General features: G+C 41.8%; 1 protein-coding gene across 2 annotated transcripts in view; it reads right to left on the minus strand.

Moving 5' to 3' along the window:
* Positions 1-1,700: 1,700 nt before the first annotated feature.
* pald1a (phosphatase domain containing paladin 1a) overlaps positions 1,701-25,664 on the minus strand; it is a 50,113-nt gene continuing 26,149 nt past the window's right edge. For both annotated transcript variants that reach the window (XM_028970407.1, XM_028970408.1), the window contains exons 18-20: positions 25,192-25,332; positions 6,449-6,604; positions 1,701-2,474 (exon numbers count right to left, since the gene is read on the minus strand). In XM_028970407.1, the coding sequence (XP_028826240.1) occupies positions 2,325-2,474; positions 6,449-6,604; positions 25,192-25,332 (447 nt within the window). In that variant the 3' untranslated portion in view covers positions 1,701-2,324. The remainder of the gene's footprint in view (positions 2,475-6,448; positions 6,605-25,191; positions 25,333-25,664) is intronic.

Here is a 25,664-nt window from a genome sequence, read left to right on the forward strand (position 1 = left end):
TATAGCCAAAAGCCAGAACTCTCGTGGAGCCCTAATCCTCCGATTACGCTCCAAGACATGCAGGACGCTTTTTTCCCCCCCAAACACTGCAACGCTCAGGCACCTGATTATCTCCCCATTATCCATAGATAGACCGCATTTACATAAAAGTGTTCAGATATTTTAACGTGGGGTAATGTAACGTTCGCTTCACCTTCCAGTCCATGTGATTTGTGCTTCAAGATGTTGAGTGGAACAGTATGAGGTCATTTCATGTTCTCTTGTAATTGCAGATGTGAGCTTGTTAAATTAATTAGTCGGTGATGTGCTTTTTGTGGGTGGTAGTAGCCTAGTGGGTTCGCCTATGAACCAGAAGACCCGGGTTCGAATCCCACTTACTACCATTGTGTCCCTGAGCAAGACACTTAACCCTAAGTTGCTCCAGGGGGGGACTGTCCCTGTAACTACTGATTGTAAGTCGCTCTGGATAAGGGCGTCTGTTAAATGCTGTAAATGTAAATGTTGTGGAGACTGAATTTATCTCAGGGATTTGTTTGCAGCGTCATGAAAATGGATCAGTGGTCAATAGACACTCGCTAAAATGCTTAATATATACAAACAAATTCGACTATGAATTTTAGCAGCAAGCAAAGCTGAGGGGCATCAAACATGCAACGGTGGACATTTTTACAATGTCTGTCCACTATGAACACTAAATAGCATCTAATTACTGATTAGGAAAAAATTCAAATGGACTGACATCAAAGTCCAAGCACTTTGAAATGTATATGCTATGGTTGGACAAATGGATGGTCTTCAATTTTGCAATAATAATGTTCATTAAAGGTGCAGAGTGCACCTAGTGAACCAGAAGACCCAGATTCGAACCTCACTTACAACCATTGTGTGCCTGAGGGTGACCGTCCATATAACTACTGATTGTAAGTCATATAAATGCAATGTGAAAATGTCTCCAAGCATTAACGTTTGGTCAGATGGTCCAAAATTCGGCTTATAGTCTGCTAGTAAAGGCCACATGTCCCTGCTGTTCATAGACCTCCAGCAGTTACCCATGGTTGCTCGATGCTCAGGCAGTGAATTCCAGCTCTCCACCCAGCCACCTACATATAATTATAATGTTGTATACTTCATCCAGATCAATGCTACATAGAAATCCAAGTCTAGGCTGTACTTGAGCTTCCAAGCGCAGCTCCATCCCCTTCTGATTTTATTTGCTGGGTAGCACAGAGATTCAACTTTGGATCAACGCCAAAGTCCGATCTCTGTGCTACCCAGCAAATTAAAGCATTTTAAGAGCGATTCTTAAGGCCACACAGATCTTCATTGCAAAACGTGTGGTACGGAAGTGCTTTTACTTTCACTGTCAGAGATGTGATTCCATCTGTAAATTTTCAGACATTTAGCAGTGATCTCACATTCAAAAACATCTTGTGGCCACTATCCATTTTCTGCGCTATCCATCCAAGTTTTATTAACAAATTTTGCTATTTCGGTGATATCCTTGCTTGTTTTATATGCTTGATGCAGGCCGATAATCGGACCCTGGACTTGATTTGTTTAATCATGGGTTCTTATGTGGGTATATGGAGCATGAATTCACTGAGAATGAATTGTGTATTACACATTGTGGTGATACGAAACAAACTCACACTTCATTTTAACAAAGCCTGTCTTTTTAATACACTCCACAAATTGCAGATCAGCAGCCAGACCTACTACAGAAAACTTGCAAGAACGCATCGTTCCTTTCTCGTATGAAAACTGTACATAAAAAGAAAAAAAAAACAAAAAAACATCTGAGCACTTTTTCAATTATTAAAAAATGTCATGCAGGCGAGGGGGGTGGTGTGGCAGAGCATTTAAACAACACCTACTATTACAAATCCCATTACAGTGACATTTATGCTGAGTCAGACCATGAGAGTCAGGGCTTTTGTTTAGGAGTGACACACATACATACACACAATCTCTCCCACTCACACAGACCCACACAGAGCACTCCTTTTCATATAACTAATCCACTGCATCTGCCAAAAGACAGATTCTGAGTTAAATCCTAAACTATATTACGACACCCCCAATGCTGAAAATGGTAATGAGTTAATACAGTTGGTGAGACTAACATACACAAACTTCAAATTCATTTAGGTTATAATGGGGACGAAGGCTTTTTGTATAAAATACTAACCAGTAGTGAGTTAAAAAAAAAAGCTTCAGAAAATACTATTTAAAAACACATATATTGTAAAGATGTATTTTATTCCCTCGTCCAATTAGAACCAATGAATAGCCATTTGGAATTATTGGCCTTCGTCACACACAACTCAGAAGAAGTCGCCCCGGAAAGGAAGAGAGACATAGGTCTGCCGTTGCCACCGGTGACGCAGCGTGGAGAGGGGCGAGTCCTGTGGGTTTTCGAATTCGGAGAAGCCCAGGCGGTTGAGGATTTCATAAACTCCTGCCCTCAACGCCACCTGTCACAAAGCAGAGAAATGACAAATTCATTATTCCTCTCTACATTAAGTATTGACACAATATAACTGTATAATTGAGGATGTGTATCAGCAAGGCTCTCACCATAAGGTATGTATCACAATACATGGGTCACAAAACAATTAATCATGATATATTGTGTACATGTTGCGATATTCTGCAGTTCACTGAAAATGTAAAAGCAGACTTGAAATACAAGATGCTGTGATCGGTTTTTACTGTGTGTCATGTTTTACTATTTCACTCTGCCTGAAATGCCAGGCAGTAATACAAAGTACCCAGCAGTACAGCGCCATCTACAGGAGTGGAGGTTGTAGATTCTCTGCTGACCTCATTAAAGAAACTGCTCAACACCACCACCCGATGGACAAAATATGTTTACAAAATAGCGATATTTGATGTCCCTTTATTGATACAATATCACCACGAGAACTATCGCGATATTTATCTCTGTATTTTCTAGAACCCCTAGGATAGTGATTACAGAGTAGCTCAGGACCAACCCCACCCCCCAAAAAATCCCTGTTGCACTAAAAAAAAATTAAAAAAAAAAAAAAAAAAAAAAAATTGCACAATTAAAAAGGTGCCGCAGCTTGCTTTGTTTACTCAAGTTCACTCCTGGTCTGAGCTGATGGGCGTCTGTGCCTCCCACTGGGAAGGGGGGTTGTGGGTGTGCTAAAAAAATCAGCACACAGTGGGTGAAGTTCAAGTCCGTCAATCAGGTGCCGGCATGGTGGCTGTTATCCCTGATTCTAAGGTTGGCAATGACTTTGCAAATATTTGGTTCCCAAATGAACCAAAATAATAATAGATATATTGTATTCCTAATAAAAATAGTATTTATTACTGCACACACACACCTAGCGAAATTATTAACTGTACAACACAGAGGATCTAAGAATAATAAGTATGCTGCATTGAAACACAGAGGAGTGAAGTCTTTAATTTAACTTTAATGAAGCAACAAAATTGCATGCGCACACAGTCCAAAGTGACAATACAGTATCAGGGACACGGAAGCCTGAATTTAAGACTTGTTCCCAATAAAAACAGCAGCCTGAATTTAAGACTTGTTCCCTCTTCCCAATAAAAACAACAGTTGGGGTCCCGACCAAAATGCAGCAGTGTAAGATGGCCCGAAATATGATATTTATTAGTCATAAAAAGGGGTGTACGTCTTATATTCGAGGCAATTTAATAATTATTAAAGCTCAGCTTATGGCAAAAAAAGAATCACAATGTACTTCCAATATCAAACGATTTGATTTTTTGATGACTTTGTATCACAATTTCTCATGATATTGCCAGACTGAAACCGAAGAAATCAGAGATAATAAACTGTTTATCATATTAATATATAAAATCATGACTATCATCTGCCTCCTCAGCTCCACTTTCTCAGTATGAACCACATCATATTAAACAAAAGCCCATATATATTTATATGTATATATACATATATGTGTGTGTGTGTGTGTATAATGCCATTCACAGGACATCTATTAACCAAAATGTATTCCTGAATTAAATAATTAGCCGTGTGAGGGAATCTTTGGCGACAGCTGCTGCGTACACAACCAGCACTGCAAGCTGTATGTGCCGATAAACTCCAGCAATGGGGCTTACACAACTGTTTAGCCTTAATTATATGTCCAGAAGACAACAGGACAGGGCGATGTCAAGGCTGCTGCCACAAAAAAAAAAAAAAAAAAAAGAATTTCTTATGGCTTAAACCATTAAGTCAGTGGGCTGGAGCTAGACCAACTTGAATGTATCATTATTATCTAAAAACAAAACTGAGGTATTCTGGATTGAAAGAGAAAACAGTATGTTTCGGAGGAGTAACTAAATGAGTTTGTTACATTAATATGGTGGAGAGATGGACACATTTGCACGACTTGGAAAGTGGAAAAGAGAAATTCACTCTGAAACCCATTTAAAAAGAAGCAAGGTCAGACTGGACAGAAACTTTACAGTTTCTGTATTATTGTAAACTACATGTAAAAAGAACCCCTTTATTGGAGTCTGTTGGGTGTGTGAACTGATTGTTAAGTACAACATTGGAACAGACACACAATTCACATTCTACAAACAACCTGGCAACCCAAATCCTCAGCTGCACTGAGCGACATACAGTGTGCCCAATCCTCTAGAGCAGTAAAATATTACAGTTGACCCTTGGTGGCATGACTGTGTGTAGTTATGCTACCACAGGCCCAGACTGGACTGCTGTCGGCCTTTCTGACCAAGAGGGAGACCGAGTCAATATGAATGTCTAATGATTTCAGTACAGGACAGTCATGTTACTAACAACGCATAAATAAACATTTCACATATAATAGCATTTCAAATGTAAGAAATGTATTCACATTTTCTGGCCACAACTTTTGAAGAGAACTTTGGAAAAAGTTCCTCTGATGACAATTTCTTCTTTTTTTCTCTAGCCCAGTACCATTCTTACCTTTAGAGATTCCACACAATTGGACTAATTGCTTCATCTCCACAATGAGGCACCCCCAAGAGCTGAAATTGTGAGGGAATGTGTTCAGGAAGGACCAAAAGGGCCTTTGTCCAGGATGCCTGCAGGCACGTGCACTTTCCATTCCCTTTTGATATAATTTTTCATGCTGCTGTGATTTCTTTAACTGATTACATGAGTTATAAAGCCTACTTTTTTGGTGCAATTCACACACAAGAAATGACTTCTCTTCCTTCTCATTCTCTGTTTTAAGGACATAACAACTTTCTAATTCAGATAAAGAGTGGTGATTGAAATGAAGTTATTCATGTGACAGTTTGTCTCCAACCTCACACTCATGATGCCATGAATTATAACTGTGGTACCTGTTTTGATTTGAAATATCACAGCATGTTTTTCAAACTGTAGTTGCAATATTTTGCAATAAGTCCCATAAATACAAAACCAAAACAAAAGAGAATGAAAAAAAAATTATTACTTTGAGCTACATCAATAATGTTAAGGCAAGATTGTGGTGCATGCTGGATACTGTCTTTGTGCTGCTGTGGATACTGTCAGTCAATCATGTCGATTGGGATCATAGTCCCGGTGTTAACATAGTCCCAGTGTTTTGTGGCGTCATAAAAACTGCAAAAAGAAAAGTTCTCAGCGTGATTAAGATGGAAGAGCAGTAACAACTACATATAAAACACAAAGAAGGAGCCTTTGTTCCTCTCCAGGAGGTGAGGATAATGGGGGCTGGTTCTGAAACACTCGCCTGGAACGCTCATAAATTCTCTTTCTAACCATAGAAGCACAGCTGGTCAAACCAGGCCAAACGATTAATATACCAATCAAAACACATCAGCCAGACGTTATGAAGCGCGGCGTGTGAAGAAACGGGCCACAATAGGAGCAGAATAAGCTTGTAAATTCCAGGGGACCCTTTCCAAATAAAGCCTGGGTTACGGCTGACAGCACGCTGAGGGGGGATTAGGACCCCAGGACCAGAAATTCTGGCCTCATCGGAAGATTGGCCTCATCACAAAACTGTCCGAAAAAACAGGGCATCATGGGCATGCACAGACCACATATCACACATAACTATGCGTAAAATATGTCAAATAATTTCTCCTCGTTGTCCTCGAGCCATTCTGTCAGCAGCTGAGGCTGACCTGGGTTGACTTTAGGACGTGTTCAAACTACTGCATCTCAAAAAAAAGTTTTTTTTTTTTTTTTTTTAATAAAGTCTCTCAAATAATTCAAATAGCAACAAAAATCTATCAAAAAAGGTTTCACAACAGAGAAATAAGCAACATCTTCATTTAGTCAATACTTTTTAAATTAAAATATCTCTGCCATTTTGGGGATTTTTGTCACTAAAACCTCAATGCGATCCCGCAAGCTTCAATCTATGTCACGAAAAACACCGAATTCTATATCGTGACCCATGTCCCATACAAAATGTACAGGAAGCGGGTGAGCTGAAGCCCTCACCTGTTGCATCCAGACGCTGAAGGGGCGCTGCCATGACTCCTTCTTCTCCAGGTGGAGGTAGGAGTTGAAGAGGATCAGGTACATGTAGCGCTCCAGGTACTGCAGGCTCCTCAGCAGCAGCCGCTGGCCGTCTGCCTCACACTTCACTGTCTTTATCTGAAAGCAGCAAGGCCGGGGAACTTTTATTAACTGTCGGGAAATATAGGCGGATGTGCCATTAACATGAGCCACTCAGTGGTCCGGAGCTGTGAGATAATCTAAAAATTCCCAAAGAAAACACTGCTCAGTTTAAGACACCAAAACCCCCTTTTCCTTCCCAAACAATTGCCAAATGAAGATTGGGCAAACAATTCAAATGATTGAAAACCAAGATATGTTATAATAAGGTATTATACAGTAGGTATGGAAACATTCAGACTCTCTAAAATTTTCACTCTTTATTTGCTAAAAAAGGGATTTTTTACCCTCATTAATGTACACATAGCACCACATATTGACAGAAAAACACAGAATTGCAGCCATTTTTGCAGATGTATTAACAAAGAATAACAGAAATATCACATGGTCCTAAGTATTCAGACCCTTTGCTCAGTATTTAGTAGAAGCACCCTTTTGATCTAATACAGCCATGAGTCTTTTTGGGAAAGGTGCAACACGTTTTTCACGCCTGGATTTGGGGGTCCTCTGCCATTCCTCCTTGCAGATCATCTCCGGTTCTGGATGGTTGGATGCCCCAACTCCCCTCACTCCCCTCTTCTTCTGCTCCACAAACTTTCTGAACCCTAACACACACACACACAAACTGACCTTTGCACAAAACCACTTTGCTTTGCACAAAACCACTTCTCACTTTGCACAAAATCACTTTGCACCAAACCACTTTGCACAAAATCACTTTGCACAAAATGACTCTGCGCTTTTTAGGTCCTTACTGCTCTTTCTTTTATGGCTCTTTCTCTCTCTTTGTGAAGCCACTCCTTCGTTATTTTAGCTGTGTGCTTAGGGTCATTGTCTTGTTGAAAAGTAAACATTCGGCCCAGTCTGAAGTCCTGAAGGTTTTCATCCAGGATATCCCTGCATTCATCTTACCCTCGATTGCAACCAGTCATCCTGTCCCTGCAGCTGCAAAACACCCCCACAGCATGATGCTGCCACCACCATGCTTAACTGTTGGGACGGTATTGGACAGTTGATGAGCAGTGCCTGGTTCTCTCCACACATACCGCTTGGATTTAAGGCCAAAAAGTTCTATCTTGGTCTCGTCAGACCAGAGAATCTCATTTCTCACCATCTTGGAGTCCTTCGGGAGTTTTTATCAAACTCCATATGGGCTTTCGTGTGTCTTGCACTGAGGAGAGGCTTCCATCGGGCCCCTCTGCCATAAAGCCCCGACTGGTGAAGGGCTGCAGTGATGGTTGACTTTCTACAACTTTCTCCCCATCTCCTGACTGCATCTCTGGAGCTCAGCCACAGTGGGGTCTTTGGGTTCTTCTTTACCTCTCTCACCAAGGCTCTTCTCCCCCGTTAGCTCAGTTTGGACAGACAGACAGCTACAGAAAGGGTTCTGTTAGTCCAAAAATGTCTTCCATTTAAGGATTATGGAGGCCACTGTGCTCTTAGGAACCTTATTTGCTTTGACCTGCATTGTGAGCTGTAAGGTCTTTTATAGACAGGGATGTGGCTTTCCTTATCAAGTCCAATCAGTTTAAATCACAGCTGGACTCAAATGAAGGTGTAGAATCTTCTCAAGGAAGATCAGAGGAAATGGACACCACCTGAGATAATGTCAACAATTCTGTATTTTTCTGTCAATATGGGGTGCTGTGTGTATATTAATGAAGAAAAAATTAAATGATTTTAGCAAATGGCTGCAATATATCAAAGAGTGAAAATTTTAAAGGGGTCTGAATACTTAACGTACACACTGTATATTGTTTTTTCATTATTTTAATTTTAAAAACGTTTAAACTGTAACACAGTGTTATCTGGTTGGAAAAGAATAACATGAAACAAAAATAGCATTCCATATTCCAATTCCATAACGGTCTGTGGTGTTTGTTGGGTTGAACCATTTCTGTACCATGGGCATTCAGATGCTTGCAAGTTCATTTACAATTTAAACAAAACACACACTAAATACCTAATGACAATGGACCTCAACCTAGTAAAGACATTTGTATTGCAAGCTAGCATGCATGGTCTGCATTACAGCTGGGTTTACATCCAATTGGCCAGGTTAGTTTTCTCAACAGCATTGCATTTCATAGTATGTGCATTTAGACCCCGTCTTGAAGTGTAGTTATTACATACTCAAGCTTAGCTTAGACATACGCTCCAAAGTCAACATTTACAGTTTTTCACTTTCCCATACACTTGCCTATATGCTGCATGCACTATTATAGTATTTCACTAGAGGGCACACCAGAAAACTAAAACCTTATATATAAACCTTCTGTCTGAGCATTGTTGATTTTTTATTAACTATATACTAGTGACACTTTCAAATGGAAGGTTTCTGCTGATCCAGTCACAACATTTTGGTTTGATGTGTTGCTGCAACCATACCCTTACAGTTCCCCTATGGCGTTTATACGTATTCATTATGTTTTTCAGTGGTTACACAGGCTTGGTGAGCCTTGGATGTATACTCTAAGTTGTAAATTCAACAAGACCAGATCACAAGAAACATGGGACACAATGGAGAAAGAGTCTTGTTTTTTTGGAAAACATTCGTGAAGATGTCCAATGGGAAGAACTCAAGAGACCCTCCATTACGCCTACACAGGAAGCAAGCAATTTAGAGTACGTTTTCAAGCTTTCCAAACACACCAAGCAGCCTGCTTATCCCATTAAACTGAGAATCTTCTACTCACTGGGGATGTGAAACAGCAACACAGGAAAGAGGTATTTTCCATTTAAAAAAAATTACAAAACTGATAAAATACTTCAAACAGTCTCATGTACACAAAATACATGATTAGATGCAGAAATGAAAAAAAGTGTGTGGCTTACTATTTTATGATGAATGGCTCTCAAAGTACCTCCTTTATGATTGACCTAATGGCTATTTAAGTTGGTTTTTAACTAAACATTTTAACTTATTCTTAAAGGTCCCTTACTGTGAAATTACTTTTGCTTTTATATACAGTTGTGGCCAAAAGTTTTGAGAATGATACAAATACTGGTTTCCACAAAGTTTCCTGCTTCAGTGTTTTTAGATCTTTTTGTCAGCTGTTTCAGTGGTGTATTTAAGTATATTTAAAAGCATTTTTACAGACCACTTAGTTATCCACTTTGGCCTTATAGCATGGTGCTCCATCATGCTGGAAAAGGCATTGTTCTTCACCCAAATGTTCTTGGATGGTTGGGAGAAGTTGCAGTCGGAGGATGTTTTGGTACCGTTCTTTATTCATGGCTGTGTTCTTAAGCAAAATTGTGAGTGAGACCACTCCCTTGGATGAGAAGCAGCCCCACACATGAATGGTCTCAGGATTCTTTAATGTTGGCATGAGACAGATCAGAACTGCCCCAAACAATCGGAAAGAGGCTTTATCAGAGAAAATGTCTTGACCTTTGTCCTCAGCAGTCCAATCCCTGACCTTTTTGCAGAACGTCAGTCTGTCCTTGATGATTTTCTTGGACAGAAGTGGCTTCTTTGCTGCCCTTCTTGACACCAGGCCATATTATACATTATATATTATATAAGTTTAGCTAAATAAACTACCTGACACTGACAATGTGAGCAAGAAAGATATCTTTTAGTGCACTGTTGACTTCAAGCTCACAAAATCACAAGTGGTTTTTGACAGCGAAGCTACAATTTTGCTGATGGTGCATACAATCGAGAAAAAAAAATAAAAAAAAACAGCAGACCAAGTCTCCGAGTCTCTAGGCCCAATCGGGAAAGTTGAACCCACACTAGATCTCCTGTGGTGCCAAGGCTTTAGATCCGAACCAGTTTGCGGACCACTGTGACATGGTGGACAAATGTTGGCAAAACAAGGCCTTAAAGGAAAGTGAAGTGATTGTCATTGTGAAACACCGCAGCACAGCACACGGTGCACACAATGAAATGTGTCACCTGCTTTTAATCCATCACCCTTAGTGAACCCAGGGAGCAGTCTGTGGGGACCTTGGTGGGTCAGAATTTGAACCCATAGCCTTCCGATTACGGGTCCACTTCCTTACCTATTGCTAGGCCACCACTTGCCATTATTGCAATAGTGTGCTGGAACAAGGACCTTAAAAATGGCACCAATTATTTTTTTATACCAAAAATGTGTTGTGTGACAATGATGATATGATGGGTCTCTTTAAATATTATTGCAACTTCTTACTTTCATTTATAGTAAAAAATCAGATTGAACCAGATACTAGGCTTTTTCAGAAAAAAAAACTCACCACTTCCATTATATAATATTACTGCTTACGATTAAAAAAAAGAAAAAGTAAATTCCACACGAGTCACACACATTTTCCATAATTGGGTTCAAAAACTCCCTGAGAGGTCCTTTAAATGCCACATCCGACCAAGTTAATCAGTGTTGAGGATCTAATGGCATGCCTGAAGGAGACAGAGGGCAGACTCACTGTCGGTGAACGGCAATCAGTGCGGCATTATAAGAGCAACAGGTCAGGCTAAAGAGACAACAGTGGCCACTTATCAATCCTAATGCCATGACAGGGCACACGGGAAAACTCACCAGGTGGATAAAGGGGGTTGTGGACACTTACATATTTATGTTTTTAGCTGTAAACTTAAATGACATGACTACAAATAAACAGATTGGTGCTGGGGTAATATTAAAACTACCAATTTACTACAAATGATAGCTTTTTAACACTGAACATTAGTAAACACTGCTGCAGAGTAAACCAATGCACATTAATGATTTTTGGACTATTTTTCGACCAACTGCTAAATTACTTGTATGGGGTATATTCGCATCTTCTGGATGTGCATAAATCAACATCTATAAAGAAGAATGTCCACACAAGGTGTAGAAGGTGTAACACAATAGAAGGTGTAACACAAAACAGGACACCTAGGTGTCCTTATAGGGAAAACTTATTGCAAAATGCCTTTTTTCCTTAATTAGTACTGAATTGTAGTATACCCATGACAGCTTTAACAAATGCTGGAGTTTGGCATGGTTTCCTTACTGGTACTGCACAGTAATTATCTACATAGACAGTGACTAGTGACATTGACTGAGAGCAACACATTAAATCAGATAGAGAATAAAATATAAGCCGGTGTTCACCAGAGGGGAGACTGACTAAGATCAGCAGTAATTACTGACACATTAGCAATCATGTGTGCCATTTGGCATGGGCCACATTCCGTGTCTTTGCAAACGATGCGGTTTCAAATTAATTTTACTCCTACATTGTAAACAAACAAACTTTCTTTCTCTTTCTACTCAGGCTGTCATTTCACATATCAGTGACTCTCCTGCTAATTAACACAGTAACCCAGTGGGGGGAAAAGGGTTTAAGGTAGTGCATTAGCCACCTCCTCTATCTAATGGATTACATGGATTGAGGCAAACCGAATGCTACGTGTCACGGGCTCAGAAAGAAGGCGTGGTTAACACCATTACTGAGCACCACCTTCATGATCCCGCCACATAATGCGTTTTATAACTATACCTCATTATTTCAGCTAACAAACTGAAAAGTTGCTCTATAGGTAGCACTTGCTATTTGTACACTCCTAACATGAAGCCTACAGCGTCCAACAATTTTCTCCTACGTTGCGGTGTTGTGGTAAAATGCTGCAGTTGACATAAATTGCATTCGCTTTTTCCACATTTACATTACAGCTTTTTTCCCCAAAATGGATTACATTTTTTTTTTCTCAGAATTATGCACACAACACCCCATAATGACCATGTGCAAAAAGAAGAAATGTTTACTTGAGTTTTGGCAAATTTATTAAAAATAAAAAAGCACATGTATATGTATACAGCACAGACCAAAAGTTTGAACACACCTTCTCATTCAATGTTTTCTTTATTTTCATAACCATTAACATTGGTAGATTCTCACTGAAGGCATCAAAACTATGAATGAACACAGGAGAGTGATGGAGTGCTGCAGCAGATGACCTGGCCTCCACAGTCACCTAAGGCGGTTTGAGATGGTTTGGGGTGAGCTGGACTGCAGAATGAAGGCAAAGGGGCCAACTAGTGCAAAACATCTCTGGGAACTCCTTCAAGACTGTTGGAAAAACTCTTGAAGCTCATCGAGAGAATGCCAAGAGTGTGCAAAGCAGTAATCAGAGCAAAGGGTGGCTATTTTGAAGAAACTAGAATTCAAGTTATTTCACCTTTTTTTGTTAAGTACATAACTCCACATGTGTTCATTCGTAGTTTTGATGCCTTCAGTGAGAATCTACCAATGTAAATGGTCATGAAAATAAAGAAAACACATTGAATGAGAAGGTGTGTCCAAACCTTTGGCCTGTACTGTATATATGTGTTCACAGCCTTTGCCATGAAGCTCAAAATTGAGCTCAGGTGCCTCCTGTTTGACCTGAACATCCTTGAGATGTTTCTGAAGCTTAATTGGAGTTCACCTGTGGAAAAACATTTGATTGGACATCATTTAGAAAGGCACACACCCGTCTTTATAAGGTCCCCCAGTTGACAGTTCATGTCAGAGCACAAACCAAGCAAGAAGTCAAAGGAATTGTCTGTAGACCTCTGAGACAGGATTGTCTCCAGGCACAAATCTGGGGAACATTACAGAAAATATTCTGCTGCTTAGAAGGCCCCTGCTTAGGTGGCCGGCCAGTGGCTGGCCGGCCACCTAAACTGATTGATCAGGGGAATGATCCCTTAGTCAGGGAGGTGACAAGAACCCAATGGTCACTCTCTCAGAGCTCCAGAGGTCCTCTGTGGACAGAGGAGAATATTCTAGAAGGACAACCATCTCTGCAGCAATCCACCAATCAGGTATGTATGGTAGAGTGGCCATACAGATGCCACTCCTTAGTAAAAGGCACATGGCAGTCTACCTGGAGTTTGCCAAAAGGCACCTGAAGGACTCTCAGACCATGAGGAACAAAATTCTCTGGTCCGATGAGATAAAGATTAAACTATTTGGTGTGAATGCCAGGTGTCACTTCTGGAAACCTGGCACTGCTCATCACCAGGCCAATACCATCACTATAGTGCAGCATGGTGGTGGCAGCATTATGCTGTGGGGATGTTTTTCAGCTGTAGGAACTGGGAGACTATTCAGGATAGAGGGAAAGATGAATCCTGCTCCAGACAGTTCATCTTTCAGCAGGACAACGACCATAAGCACACAGCCAACATATCAAAGGAGCGGCTTCAGGACGACTCTGTGAATGTCCTTGAGTGGCCCAGCCAGAGCCCAGACTTGAATTCGATTGAATATCTCTGTTGAGATCTTAAACTGGCTGTGCACAGACGGTTCCCATCCAACCTGATGAGAGGAGCTGCAAAGAAGAAAGGGTGAAACTGGCCAAGGATAGGTGTGCCAAGCTTGTGGCATCATATTAAAAAAAGACTTGCATCAACAAAATATTGAGCAAAGGTTGTGAATACAATCTTAGTTTTTTTAAATAAATTTGTCAAAACTTTGAGTAAACTTTTTCACATCATCATTATGGGGGCAGTGGTGGCCTAGTGGTTAAGGAAGTGGCCCCATAATCAGAAGGTTGCCGGTTCGAATCCTGATCCGCCAAGGTGCCACTGAGATGCCACTGAGCAAAAGCACCGTCTCCACACACTGCTCCCCTGGTGCCTGTCATGGCTGCCCACTGCTCACTCAGGGTGATGGGTTAAATGCAGAGGACAAATTTCACGGTGTGCACCGTTTGCTGCTGTGTATCACATGTGACAATCACTTCAGTTCACTTTATGGGGTGTTGTGTGTAGATGGGGTGTTGTGTGTAGAAAAATAAATTATTTAATCAATAATATTTAAAAATAAATTATTTAATCAATTATTTTTTGGAATAAGGCTGTAAAGTAAAATGTGTAAAAAGCGATGCGCTGTAAATACTTTCTGAATCCACTGAATCAACCTCTCCTCCATATTTTATTTTGAAAAGCCACTTCAATGCTTTCTTTCTACTTGATGCACATTAATGCATCACAAGTTCAACAACACTCAACTTTGATCACAGTGTCTGCAGAGGCTTGCGGAGCACTGCTTGGTGCTGGGCGCATCTTACAGGCAGACTGCATTGGTCTGCGAAGGCCTTTAGTGCACTCAGTTGACAGAAACGAATCACAGCAATGGCCATGTAGTAAAATAATTCAAACCATGCATTCAGGCCAATATGTAATAATTAGTGGTGGGCCGTTATCGGCGTTAACGTGCTGCGTTAACGTGAGACTCTTATCGCGCGATTAAAAACGTGCAGCTGACAATAGTCATGAAATCACTATAAATCTTCCCGTGGACATTTAAACAAAGTCAATGCAAGGTGCTGTTTTGGAAACACACACCCATTCTCTGCACAAGACACAGTGTCCACAAACAAAGAATAACTAGAACGTATGATTGGTATTTGGAATTGTGGGTATCCAGCAAAATTTCACTTTAATATCATCAATTCATGGCAAAAGAGTGGTTTAAACTCCAGTCTTCTGCTCCCTGTTGATGTTGCTGTATTGGGTGGTTTTGAATCTGATATTTTGGACATAACTGCTAATCAGGAATCAGAACCCATATCTCAATTAATTGCTACAATATGGTGTGACACAATAATTTATGTAATTGTTTCAGATATTCAGCATGTGCTTTGGCTCATGTTTATTTGATTTTGGCCCAAAACAGTATGGTACCTGGCAACAATGCTCAGCTGCCCACTGTGCATAAGCCCCATAAGGTTTCATCTTCACAGAAGCTGCAGGGAACTGCGAGTACAACCAGATCACCACACACACCGTGCACTCCCAGCGGTCAGCAGACAACACACACACACCTGGACACACACCGATGCTTGCTGTCCACGTGTCCACAGAAGACACATAAACACATGCGCTTTTCCATAGGACTTGATTATGTCGGCCAGGATATGAGATTTCTCCTGGGGATCTCTCGACCTCTTTGGTCACTGTTCCACAGACAAGGCTCTTCCACAAGCAAGCGGAGCTTTAAACACGCTAAGCCACTGAGCAGGACCGCTTTAAGCTCTGAAGAAAGCAGAACTGGATAACAGACACAATTTCAATCTGAGTTACAGTCAGAGCACACCCTCTTCTGAAGGCTGTAATCTTAACTCCACGTTGCAATCGTTCTGAAACCAACGTGGCGAACCAATGAATACCGTGCTGTACCTGAGACGCATTCAAGAACGTAAAATCCTGCTGCAGAGCTAGACAATGACACCTGCGATGGCCAGATGGCAACCATAACTGCCTATTGAGATCAGTACAGAGAGGCCAAGGGAACAGACCAGCCTCCCAGATAGAATAGGGAAAGAAATGGGAATGCAAAAATGTGTTTGATCTAGAAGTTTTTTTCCCTGCAGCGTGTTAGACAAAAAGTGACAGGGTGCGACTAATGGACTGGCCCAGGCCCTCGGGACCGAAGAGCCCAGTGACCTGGCCATGCTCATGGTCAGAGGTCAGAGCTGTAACTCGACTGGCTTTTGAACCAGGGTGATGGATGCCCCTCCCCCCCCCGGGGCAGGCAGACGTGCTGTGAGAGAGGAGTGTGAAGTGGACCATCCCAGCCAAACACGACAGCTCGTTCCCAACACACAAACACATTCCAAAGAGAGTGGAATTCTGAAGAGGCCGGGGCCATGAGATTCAGAAGCTGTGTAGGACAGGAAGGGGGGTGGAGAGGTCAATCCTGAAACCAGATCCTGGCCAACCGACTCAAAAAATTAAGTTCAGGAGAGCCAGGCAGTCAGGCCAGACCGAGGCGGGAAAACCAGGGGATGCATCATATTCATTCCGAACTCAGGATGAGCTGTTTCTATCGCCAAAACATTTCAGAGATTGAAATCATTATAGTTTTGGTCTGCCCATAAAATTGAAACATCACTTCTGCCCATCTGGATCTCTGGAACTACCAGCATGTTTTTTTATTTTATTTTTAAAAGAGTAATTTAGATTCATTTTATGTGTTAAACACAGACTTATTATTATTATTGTTATTAATATTATTATTATTATTATATGTCATACAAAACTACAACTGTGAATGCAGGCAGTTGTAAGCACTTCTGCTTTTATAATTTGGCTTCCCACAGTTAACAGGGCGGCGAGTGGGAAGATGGGACTCCAGTACATGTGTTGCCACTTAGCACAGGCAAGTTCCTGGGGTAACACTGTTAGGACAAGACCCCATTCATTCATCCAACCGTCACCCGTCTTGAGGTCAACCTGCTGTCCTGCAGAGAAGAGGCTGGTGACAGGCATCATGGTCTCTGTGATTAGAAGTGAAATCTGATGGCATCATTCTATGTTCGTTTAAGTGGGGCAGTGGTGGCCTAGCGGTTAAGGAAGCGGCCCTGTAATCAAAAGGTTGCTGGTTCGAATCCCGATCCGCCAAGGTGCCACTGAGCAAAGCACCGTCCCCACACACTGCTCCCCGGGCGCCTGTCATGGCTGCTCACTGCTCACTCAGGGTGATGGAATAAATGCAGAGGACAAATTTCACTGTGTGCACCATGTGCTGTGCTGCTGTGTGTCACGTGAAAATCACTTTACTTTAAAGAAAGAGAGTTGTCATTGCTCCGATGGTGATTAACCCCTGATGACGCACCTTCACCCCGCCTTCTTTCTTGTTTGTGTCGTTAATAGGACTGTACAATATGACAGCATATACAAGATGATGAAACTGAAACATGTAACATTTCAAATTAATATCTTTCATTTGGAATTGCTAAATTCACAGCTTATTGCAATATATAGGACAGGCAAATAATGTCTTTTTTTTGGTACCTTGGTAGATTGTAAAACTCACCAAAACTGGATTTTGATAATGTAATCCAAATTATACCAAATTAAATCTCCTATTGATCTATGAAACGACACCGGCACATGACAAAAATTGACACCCAGTCAGAAAAAGTGAAGCGTACAGTCGCACCTGCCAAGTGTTGTTCTCGGAGAAGCTAACCCTGCAAGTGCTGCTGGCCAAGATGAATGTCAGAAAAACGATTTGCTGAAGTTGCAAAGATCGGAGTGACACTGAACGGTGTCGCGGCTGATGTGGCGCTGATTAAATTTGATACAACAGAATTCAAGAACTCTGTAGCTGCGATCCAACTAACAGAGGCTGAAATTCGGAACTCCGACGCGACTTGAGGATCAGGAAAACAGGGCTTGTCGAAAGAACCTCAGGGTGGTTGAACTAAAGGGAGCCTGATTATGTGCAGAAGATCATTTCAGTTGGTTCGAGACTGACTGGTGGGAATTGTGAGATTGAACGATGTCACCTAGGTGAGGAAGGGAATTATCATGCACGTTGCTCGGAAAATCTGCTTCAATAACACATTCATACACTGTGTATATAACCACAGAGTAAAACTGGTGGCAAAAAGTGTTCTCCATTTAATTTCTGTTAGTAGGATGGCAATGTTGTGTGTGCTTACTCTATAAAACCGTTAATTGTAACTGAGATACGAGATGACTTTGGCTCTTCTGTCTTTGTAATGTAACAGCATGGAAAGACAGAAACAAACAAAACCCGGCCTTAATTCTAGCTGTGCTGGCTCTGGACAGACCCGGCGACGTACTGGTCCTGACCCGGTATGCACGTCAGCCTTTGTTCTACAAACCCAGATCTGCAGCGCTCAATCCTATGTGCACATAACAGCGGGTGGAGGTTAGTACCATGGGACATTTATTATTTAACTGTGGACTCACACGCAGACACACACACACACACACACACACACACACACACACACACACACGCACACACGCACGCATCTGCCCCTGCTGTCTGTACGTTTTGGTCATGACACTCATTCCCTGGTCTTTCCCGCAAGGTGATGGATGCACCACCAAAGTGCACGGGGACGATAAATGAACGGAGGTCCAGATGGTATGTCCAAACACGGCCATACGGAAAAAATTGGCCACTTTTCACTTTTTCCTTTTCAGTTTGGACGCAACATTTCCTGGTACAAACATCCACAACATCCACACCTGTCAATCACGCAAAATTGCTACCTAGAGCCCGCAATGTGAGTGTCTGCTATTTAAAAAAATAAAAAATAAAAATAAAAAATCCTCACAAATGGCCACCCTGCCAGAGCGGACGGCTGGCCCTCATCACGGATGCCAAGCCCCACGCACTTATAAACACGCCAATATCAAAGCGATATATCATCTGGCCTCAAGGCGGTGAAATGCGATTCCTGCTCCCACCACCAACTTTCCCCCCCTTCACCCCCCATCTCTCTTTTTTTTTTCCAGCAGCTGAGGTTGTGGAGAATGAAGGGATGAAGGTCGCCTAATGGCTTTTGCAGATTCCCTTCCTCCTCCTCCTCCTACTCTTCTTCTTCCAGCTCTTTTTCCAGTTTTTCCGAAATGGATGTGACGCAAACGTAGAACAGAACGCTCATTTAAACAAATACGAAAATGAACGTCAACAATAAAGTGTGTCAAGGTCATCATGCAGCCCAGCCCACATCAACAGAGAAACCACTTACAGGAAGTGGAGCGGAACACCAGGAACAGGCAGCGGGGTACCCGCCGTGTACAATATTCCATTCCAGTGCACAGGCTGACTTGGTGACCGTGGGTCCATTCAAACTTTAATTGCATTCGAGAACGATAAGAGGCAGCCCTTTCTTCGCCCGACAACCGGAGTCACGGAGTTCACTCCAACTTTGCCCCTGACTTCCACAATCAGGAATCGCTGCCTCCCCTTTTCCACGTTTCGGTCGGGGGGAATGTTACGTTCGCCTCAAGACTTTTACTGAATGCTGCCTGATGAGCCCTCTATGCAGGGTTCCGAAAAGTTCTGTACTTCAAAATCCAGTAATTAAGCTTCATTTTCATTAGGACCTTATTAGCACTCGGTGTGGATTGCTTGTGTTTATATTGCTTATGCTAGTGTCAGCTAGGACTCTCTTTTCTAACTGCTCTAAGCTCTAAGCATGGAGCTTGTTTGCCAGTCTAAGCTCAAGGCTAGCGTACGGTGTCCTCAGGATTTGCATAAATGAACAAGAGTTTAACGATACTAACGCGTGAGAGCTGTCAATCTTTCAGGCTCCTCCCATTTCATTAAGAGACATAATTAACAGAAAAAAATGGTTTAGGTTCTCTCCTTCAAGATACCGATAACTGGTAGTTTCTTAACATTTGCTTAACGCACAGTGCCGTGCTTACAGCCAGTTTGATTCAGGCCAATATGTAATAATCAATCAATCTAATAGATACATTGCATGATGCACTTCTCAAAGGTTTCAACATCCGAGTGTTTTTTATGAGACAGTTTAGCCTACAAATAATTACTAGCTGTATCTGTTGCAACACAAAGCACCACCTCTTATAATTCTACCACATTACATTACAAAACTATTTCCATGTATCATTAAATATTAATTCTGTCCCTTTGCAATTTAAAAAAAGTTATCCTCAGCTGACATTTCTCGTTTATAGTCATGAAATCACTATAGGTCTTCCCGTGGACATTTAAACAAAGTCAATGCAAGAGACAAGGTTATAGAGAAATAAATGATTCTGTGGACCTGCTTGTAGCAAACTAAAGGACTACTTTCTGTTCATAAACTCATATTACACTAATGATAGAGTAACATTTTGCCCAAGTTCAGAACCAAATTCCAAACTCTGGGTCAAGTCCATACTTTTAACTCTGTTTTATTTGTCCAAAGCTAAAATAATTCAAAGCACGAGCTCTTTATATGAATGCTAAATACTAAACTGTTTGGCTCCCGGCTTGCCTAAGATGCTCTGCATTATTTCTCTGTCTTTTTAAGCGTCAAAGAAGCAGACCGTCATTTAACACGGAGCATGTGAATAATTCCCAAATGCTGTCCTCACTCTGGCCTCTGTGGAGAGAGCAGATGAAAGGCACGGTCGATACTGCTGCCGTCAGACCAGGCCAGCGCTAATTAGAAATGTCATTTACATGTGCTTGCAGAGAATTGATTTTAAAAAAGCGCCACAAAACTGGGTTGAGGATTATTGATGTGGGAAACCTCAAAACAGTCAGTCATGTACACATCAGTTGAAGTCAATATGGCACATTTATAGTTGTGGCCTACCAGGATGATATTGTGCAGGGCAGAAGGGAGGAAAGTGGGCTAGTGCACTCTGCACTCTGGTCACACACTAGTATGTAGGTGAACATGTTTTTGTAACTATGAACTTTCAAAGAAAAAGTTCATTCATTTTCTGAAAGTTCAAGACTTTCAAAAAAAAAAAATAAAAATGTAAATGTGAAGTGGCTGGATTTCATTGATACAAACTGAACTTAATTCTAGTTTTTTCAGTGTGCCCTTCTTTGCTGCATGTTGCATAAGGTCTTTTTTGTGTTGGTTTGTGATAAAACAGAAAACTGAAAATGACAACTCTCCAAACTTCTCAATTAAGCTGCATCAGCACTGCTGACAGCGGATATGCTGAAGGCCTTCCAACCTCCAAAATCCAATCTGTCATTTTTCCCATGCACATATTCAGCCTTCCTGTTTTCGGTCTTGTCACATTCCTACAAGTCCTGTGGGTCCAAGTGCAACCCGGCAAAGGGCCCACCTTCTCCTTTCAGAAAGGCAGCTTTCAGGTCGAGTGAGCTAGTTGTGCTGGCTGCAGCATCTTTGCCAAGACACGATAACACATACAGACATCAATCTTGATTAGGGCCCTATGAAATCAGTTTTATTTTTCCATTTTAATTCTTCTGAATTCCAAGTTTTACGAACATATTTATTCACCTTAAAACATTGTTGGGGCAGTGGTGGCCTAGCGGTTAAGGAAGCGGCCCCGTAATCAGAAGGTTGCTGGTTCGAATCCCGATCTGCCAAGGTACCACTGAGGTGCCACTGAGCAAAGCACCGTCCCCACACACTGCTCCCCGGGCGCCTGTCATGGCTGCCCACTGCTCACTCAGGGTGATGAGTTAAATGCAGAGGACAAATTTCACTGTGTGCACTGTGTGCTGTGCTGCTGTGTATCACGTGTGACAATCACTTCACTTTCACTTTCATGTTTATTAACTATGATTATTGAGTGGGTGGAAAATTTAATCACAGTGCTTGGACATTTACTCTTTGCTTTTGTAAACCATTTACATGCAAATAATATGTACATTTCATGCATAGAACTATTTCACAATATTACACATTCTTCCATTTTTGCAAATAAAAGTGCTTCTTGTTTGACCTCAACATAAAAAAAATGTATCAAATTGGGGAGACCAGGAATACAAAAAAATTGTGCCCACTTGCATAATGAACTGAAACCATGTTAATAAAATCACGTTTTTTGTTGCATGAATGGCTCGCACTAGTTTGCTTCTTTCCTCAGTTTATGAGTTATTGATTGTAAAACATCATGAAGAAGAGAATCTTTTCCTTTAGGTTTCTTGATTGAACAAGAATTTTGGAAATGTAAAAAAATTTCCTTATCAGGCTGGTCCAGTTTTGACATCTCATGAATTTTTGATAAGCCGCTTCATCACACACAAGTGATTCATCAAACTGACTGAACTGATAAAACCGCCGTGAAGACAAGGCTTCGATCCACAAGCAGTCATGTTTATGCAAACATACAAATGACGTGTCTGGTAGATCTGTATCGCAGGAGAACGAAATTCTGTTAGATGGATGCAAGAATCACGACCCTCAGTGAAAAAGCCCAGTGGCAAGTACACATTCTATCTGAAAGGAACCTTGAGAGAACACAAGCTTGATCTCATTATTCTAAGTCACTTCAAGCTGCAGCAAAGCAAATGGGCGGGTGGGGTGTTAAATGAAGAGCATGCTGGATAAACTTGGTCCACTGCCCTCCTTCAGCACAGCCACGATATGCAACACATTCTCGGGTTATGGAGTGCTGAGAGGACTGAAAAACTTTCAGTGGTTACATTTAGATGCTCTTCTTACTTCTCTAGGCAGGAACCTATTGATCCATTTTGCGTAGAGAGAGATATTCTTGAGCACCCGGCAGCTGCTGCTTCTTCTCTCAGGCTGGAGAGACTGGTTATGACTCTTTATGGTGGTCTGAGTGTGTGCATGTAGATATGAAAGCATTGTGCATGTGTAATACCCCAATGAAGTTCAATCTTGTCCTCAGACCCTCTTTCACGTTCTCGCAAGTACTTTTCCGCTCTGCTGTGCACACCTGGAGGCCTCACTGTCTGATTTACACCCCTATCCACTTTTACAGAAACAGTGCTTCTTCCAGGTTTGGCATCTGATTAAATCCTGCTACTCTGAGGGTGTTTGAAGCTCCTCTGTGATAGGACAATGTTTTAGAGCACTGGTCATTATATCATATATTTCCTTTTTTTGTGCTTTTATCAGACGCCCTTCTCCGTCGTTACGTACAATCAGAAGGGAAGTTACAGGGAAGTCCCCCTGGGGACACTCAGGGTTAAGTGTCTTGAACCTGTGACTTTGTGTCCTAGGAATCTTTATATCATCATTGTCAATAATTATCACTTTTCAGCTACTGTTGAAAATCTGCTTCAACAGAAGTGTGGAAATGATCACTTATAAGTAGATCAGTAAAATTAGTAAAACACTTACACAAGCCATTTGCTTTGTGAGGACATTTGGTTCCCTACTAAAATATAAGTACACACACACACGCCCACTAACATTTATAACATTTATAGGGCAGTGGTGGCCTAGCGGTTAAGGAAGTGGCCCTGTAATCAGTAGGTTGCTGGTTCGAATCCCGATCCGCCAAGGTGCCACTGAGGTGCCACTGAGCAAAGCACCGTCCCCCCACACACTGCTCCCCGGGCGCCTGTCATGGCTGCCCACTGCTCACTCAGGGTGATGGGATAAATGCAGAGGACAAATTTCACCGTGTGCACCGTGTGCTGTGCTGCTGTGTATCACATGTGACAATCACTTCACTTTCACTTATAATGATTGGGGGAGAAAGAGGCCCAACAACCCCTAATATAGCAGAAAAATAGAGAACATGTTCTGACTAAAGGACAACATGTCAGGCTGAAGCATCTTCCCCATATGTACACGCAAGCCTAGAAAAGTCATGTGCTGATTAGACTAGGGTTCGAACCAAGCCCAGTTGCAAGCGCAGCGCCCCATTGCTCCTGTTAAGCCCCCCTGTCCTATGCCCCGCCCCCAGCCCCCTGAAAAGAGGCTCCTTTATGCCACAACGTAAACACATTCCTCCCATCAAAGACACTTTTTCCAACCACTCAGACTCAGTGGGCTGCTGGGGTGGGCAGAAACATCTGGGACCGTTTATCACCTCGCCACGCTGACCTGCCAAAGTCCAGTCTGGTGGGGGGGGGTTGGACCAGGTTGGTGCCACGCTCAGACTCATACAATGACCCCACAGGTGAGGGTCAAATCCACCCAATCGGACACAGAAGAGATAGCAGAGAGAAAGAGAGGGTGGTGGAGAACAGAATGGAGGAAAAAAAAAAAAAAAAAAAAAGACACGGCAATTTTGGACAACGAAAGCCATTCAGCTGGAGACGGAGCCGACTGCCACTAAACAGCACCCTGAACTCTAAATGACAAAAACAGAAGACATGCAAGCACACACACACAAACCCACACTCATTTCACATCATTGTGAGGACTATCACCTTCAGTGTATTATAATGTGTAACTACCTTTCATTTGTATGAAACAGACATTTCATTTTTTAATCCTGGTGAAGACCAACACTTTTATAAAAAAAACACCCACAAACCCACAAACACATTTTGTGCCCTGCACACATGTTTTGAATTATAAATGTGTAGCTACCATTCATTTTTATTAATCAGCTTTTTTTGTGGGGACAAGCTAAATGTGCACACTATGGCATGGTCCCCACGAAACACACACACTACACCTACTGGTGTCAGACCATACCATAAATGTTCTACCAATTAACATCAACATGTGGACCACACAGGCTAGTGCTTACTGAACCAGCAGACTAAAACATCATCTGTTGCAACCCATGTTCACAAAGCTTTAGTGAAGATAGAATCATTATGGATAAGTGGGATGTGTAGAATGAAAAAGTGAAACACAGCACAGCCCGCAGTGCACACCATAAAATCTGTCCTTTTAAACCATCACCCTTGGTGAGCGGTTGGCAGCCATGAAATGCGCCCAGGGAGCAGTGTGTGGGGACAGTGCTTTCCTCAGTGGCACCTTGCCGGTTCAGGATTCAAACCGGCAACCTTCAGATTACGAGTCCTTTTCTTTATCCGCTAGGCCACCACTGCCTAAAGCTCTTTCATCCAGATACACATTCTTCAGAACAATACACAAGGCTTCAATAGTGCATAACAAATCATTTGTCTAAGAATGGGCAGTTTCTGTTCATACATCTTTCAGTCAACAGAACCTCAAATACACATTTCTACACAAATAATCGATATGACACAAAAATATGTTCACAAATAATGCCTCAGGTCCTAAGCAAAAACTCCTAATAAAATGTATTCATTAAATTATTGTAAGATACAATACTATTTGAATTCACACTATACTTTTTAATATTTATTACATAGTTTATAGTGTTGGGTCCTCCACAGCACTGGTTCAGTTTCAGAAGGAAGAGAAGGGTGCCCCCTACCTGTCTGTAGGTGCAGATGATTATTTCCCTCAGATGGTAGTGCATGGGGGTCATGGTCTCACTGACCGAGTCCAGTGCCATGTCCACCTCCCTCTTAACGCGGTGACCATCTGGCAACAGGCGCACAAGCTGCATCACCACCTGTGTGCATGCACACACACAAACAAATAAAAATCTAATTACGAAGAGGAAAAGCAATTTCAAACAGAGAAGGATGTGTGTGATTTTGTGCATTAGAATTGTCCATTTATGACCTCTTATTATTTATGATAAGATATAATATAATTCATATCTCAATAAATTACATATAGGCAAACAACAAAGGTTATTATTTACATCAGTTTGACTGTAGTGACTGGATGTGTCACATGTGCCGTATCATGCCACATTGTAATGTGGAGTAAACACAACTTGGCATGCTGAGCCCTTTTTATTGTAAGCAGCGGTCTCCTTGACAACCCCACAAGTCCTCT

Source organism: Denticeps clupeoides, chromosome 2, assembly GCF_900700375.1.
Source record: "Denticeps clupeoides chromosome 2, fDenClu1.1, whole genome shotgun sequence".
Lineage (NCBI taxonomy): Eukaryota > Metazoa > Chordata > Actinopteri > Clupeiformes > Denticipitidae > Denticeps > Denticeps clupeoides.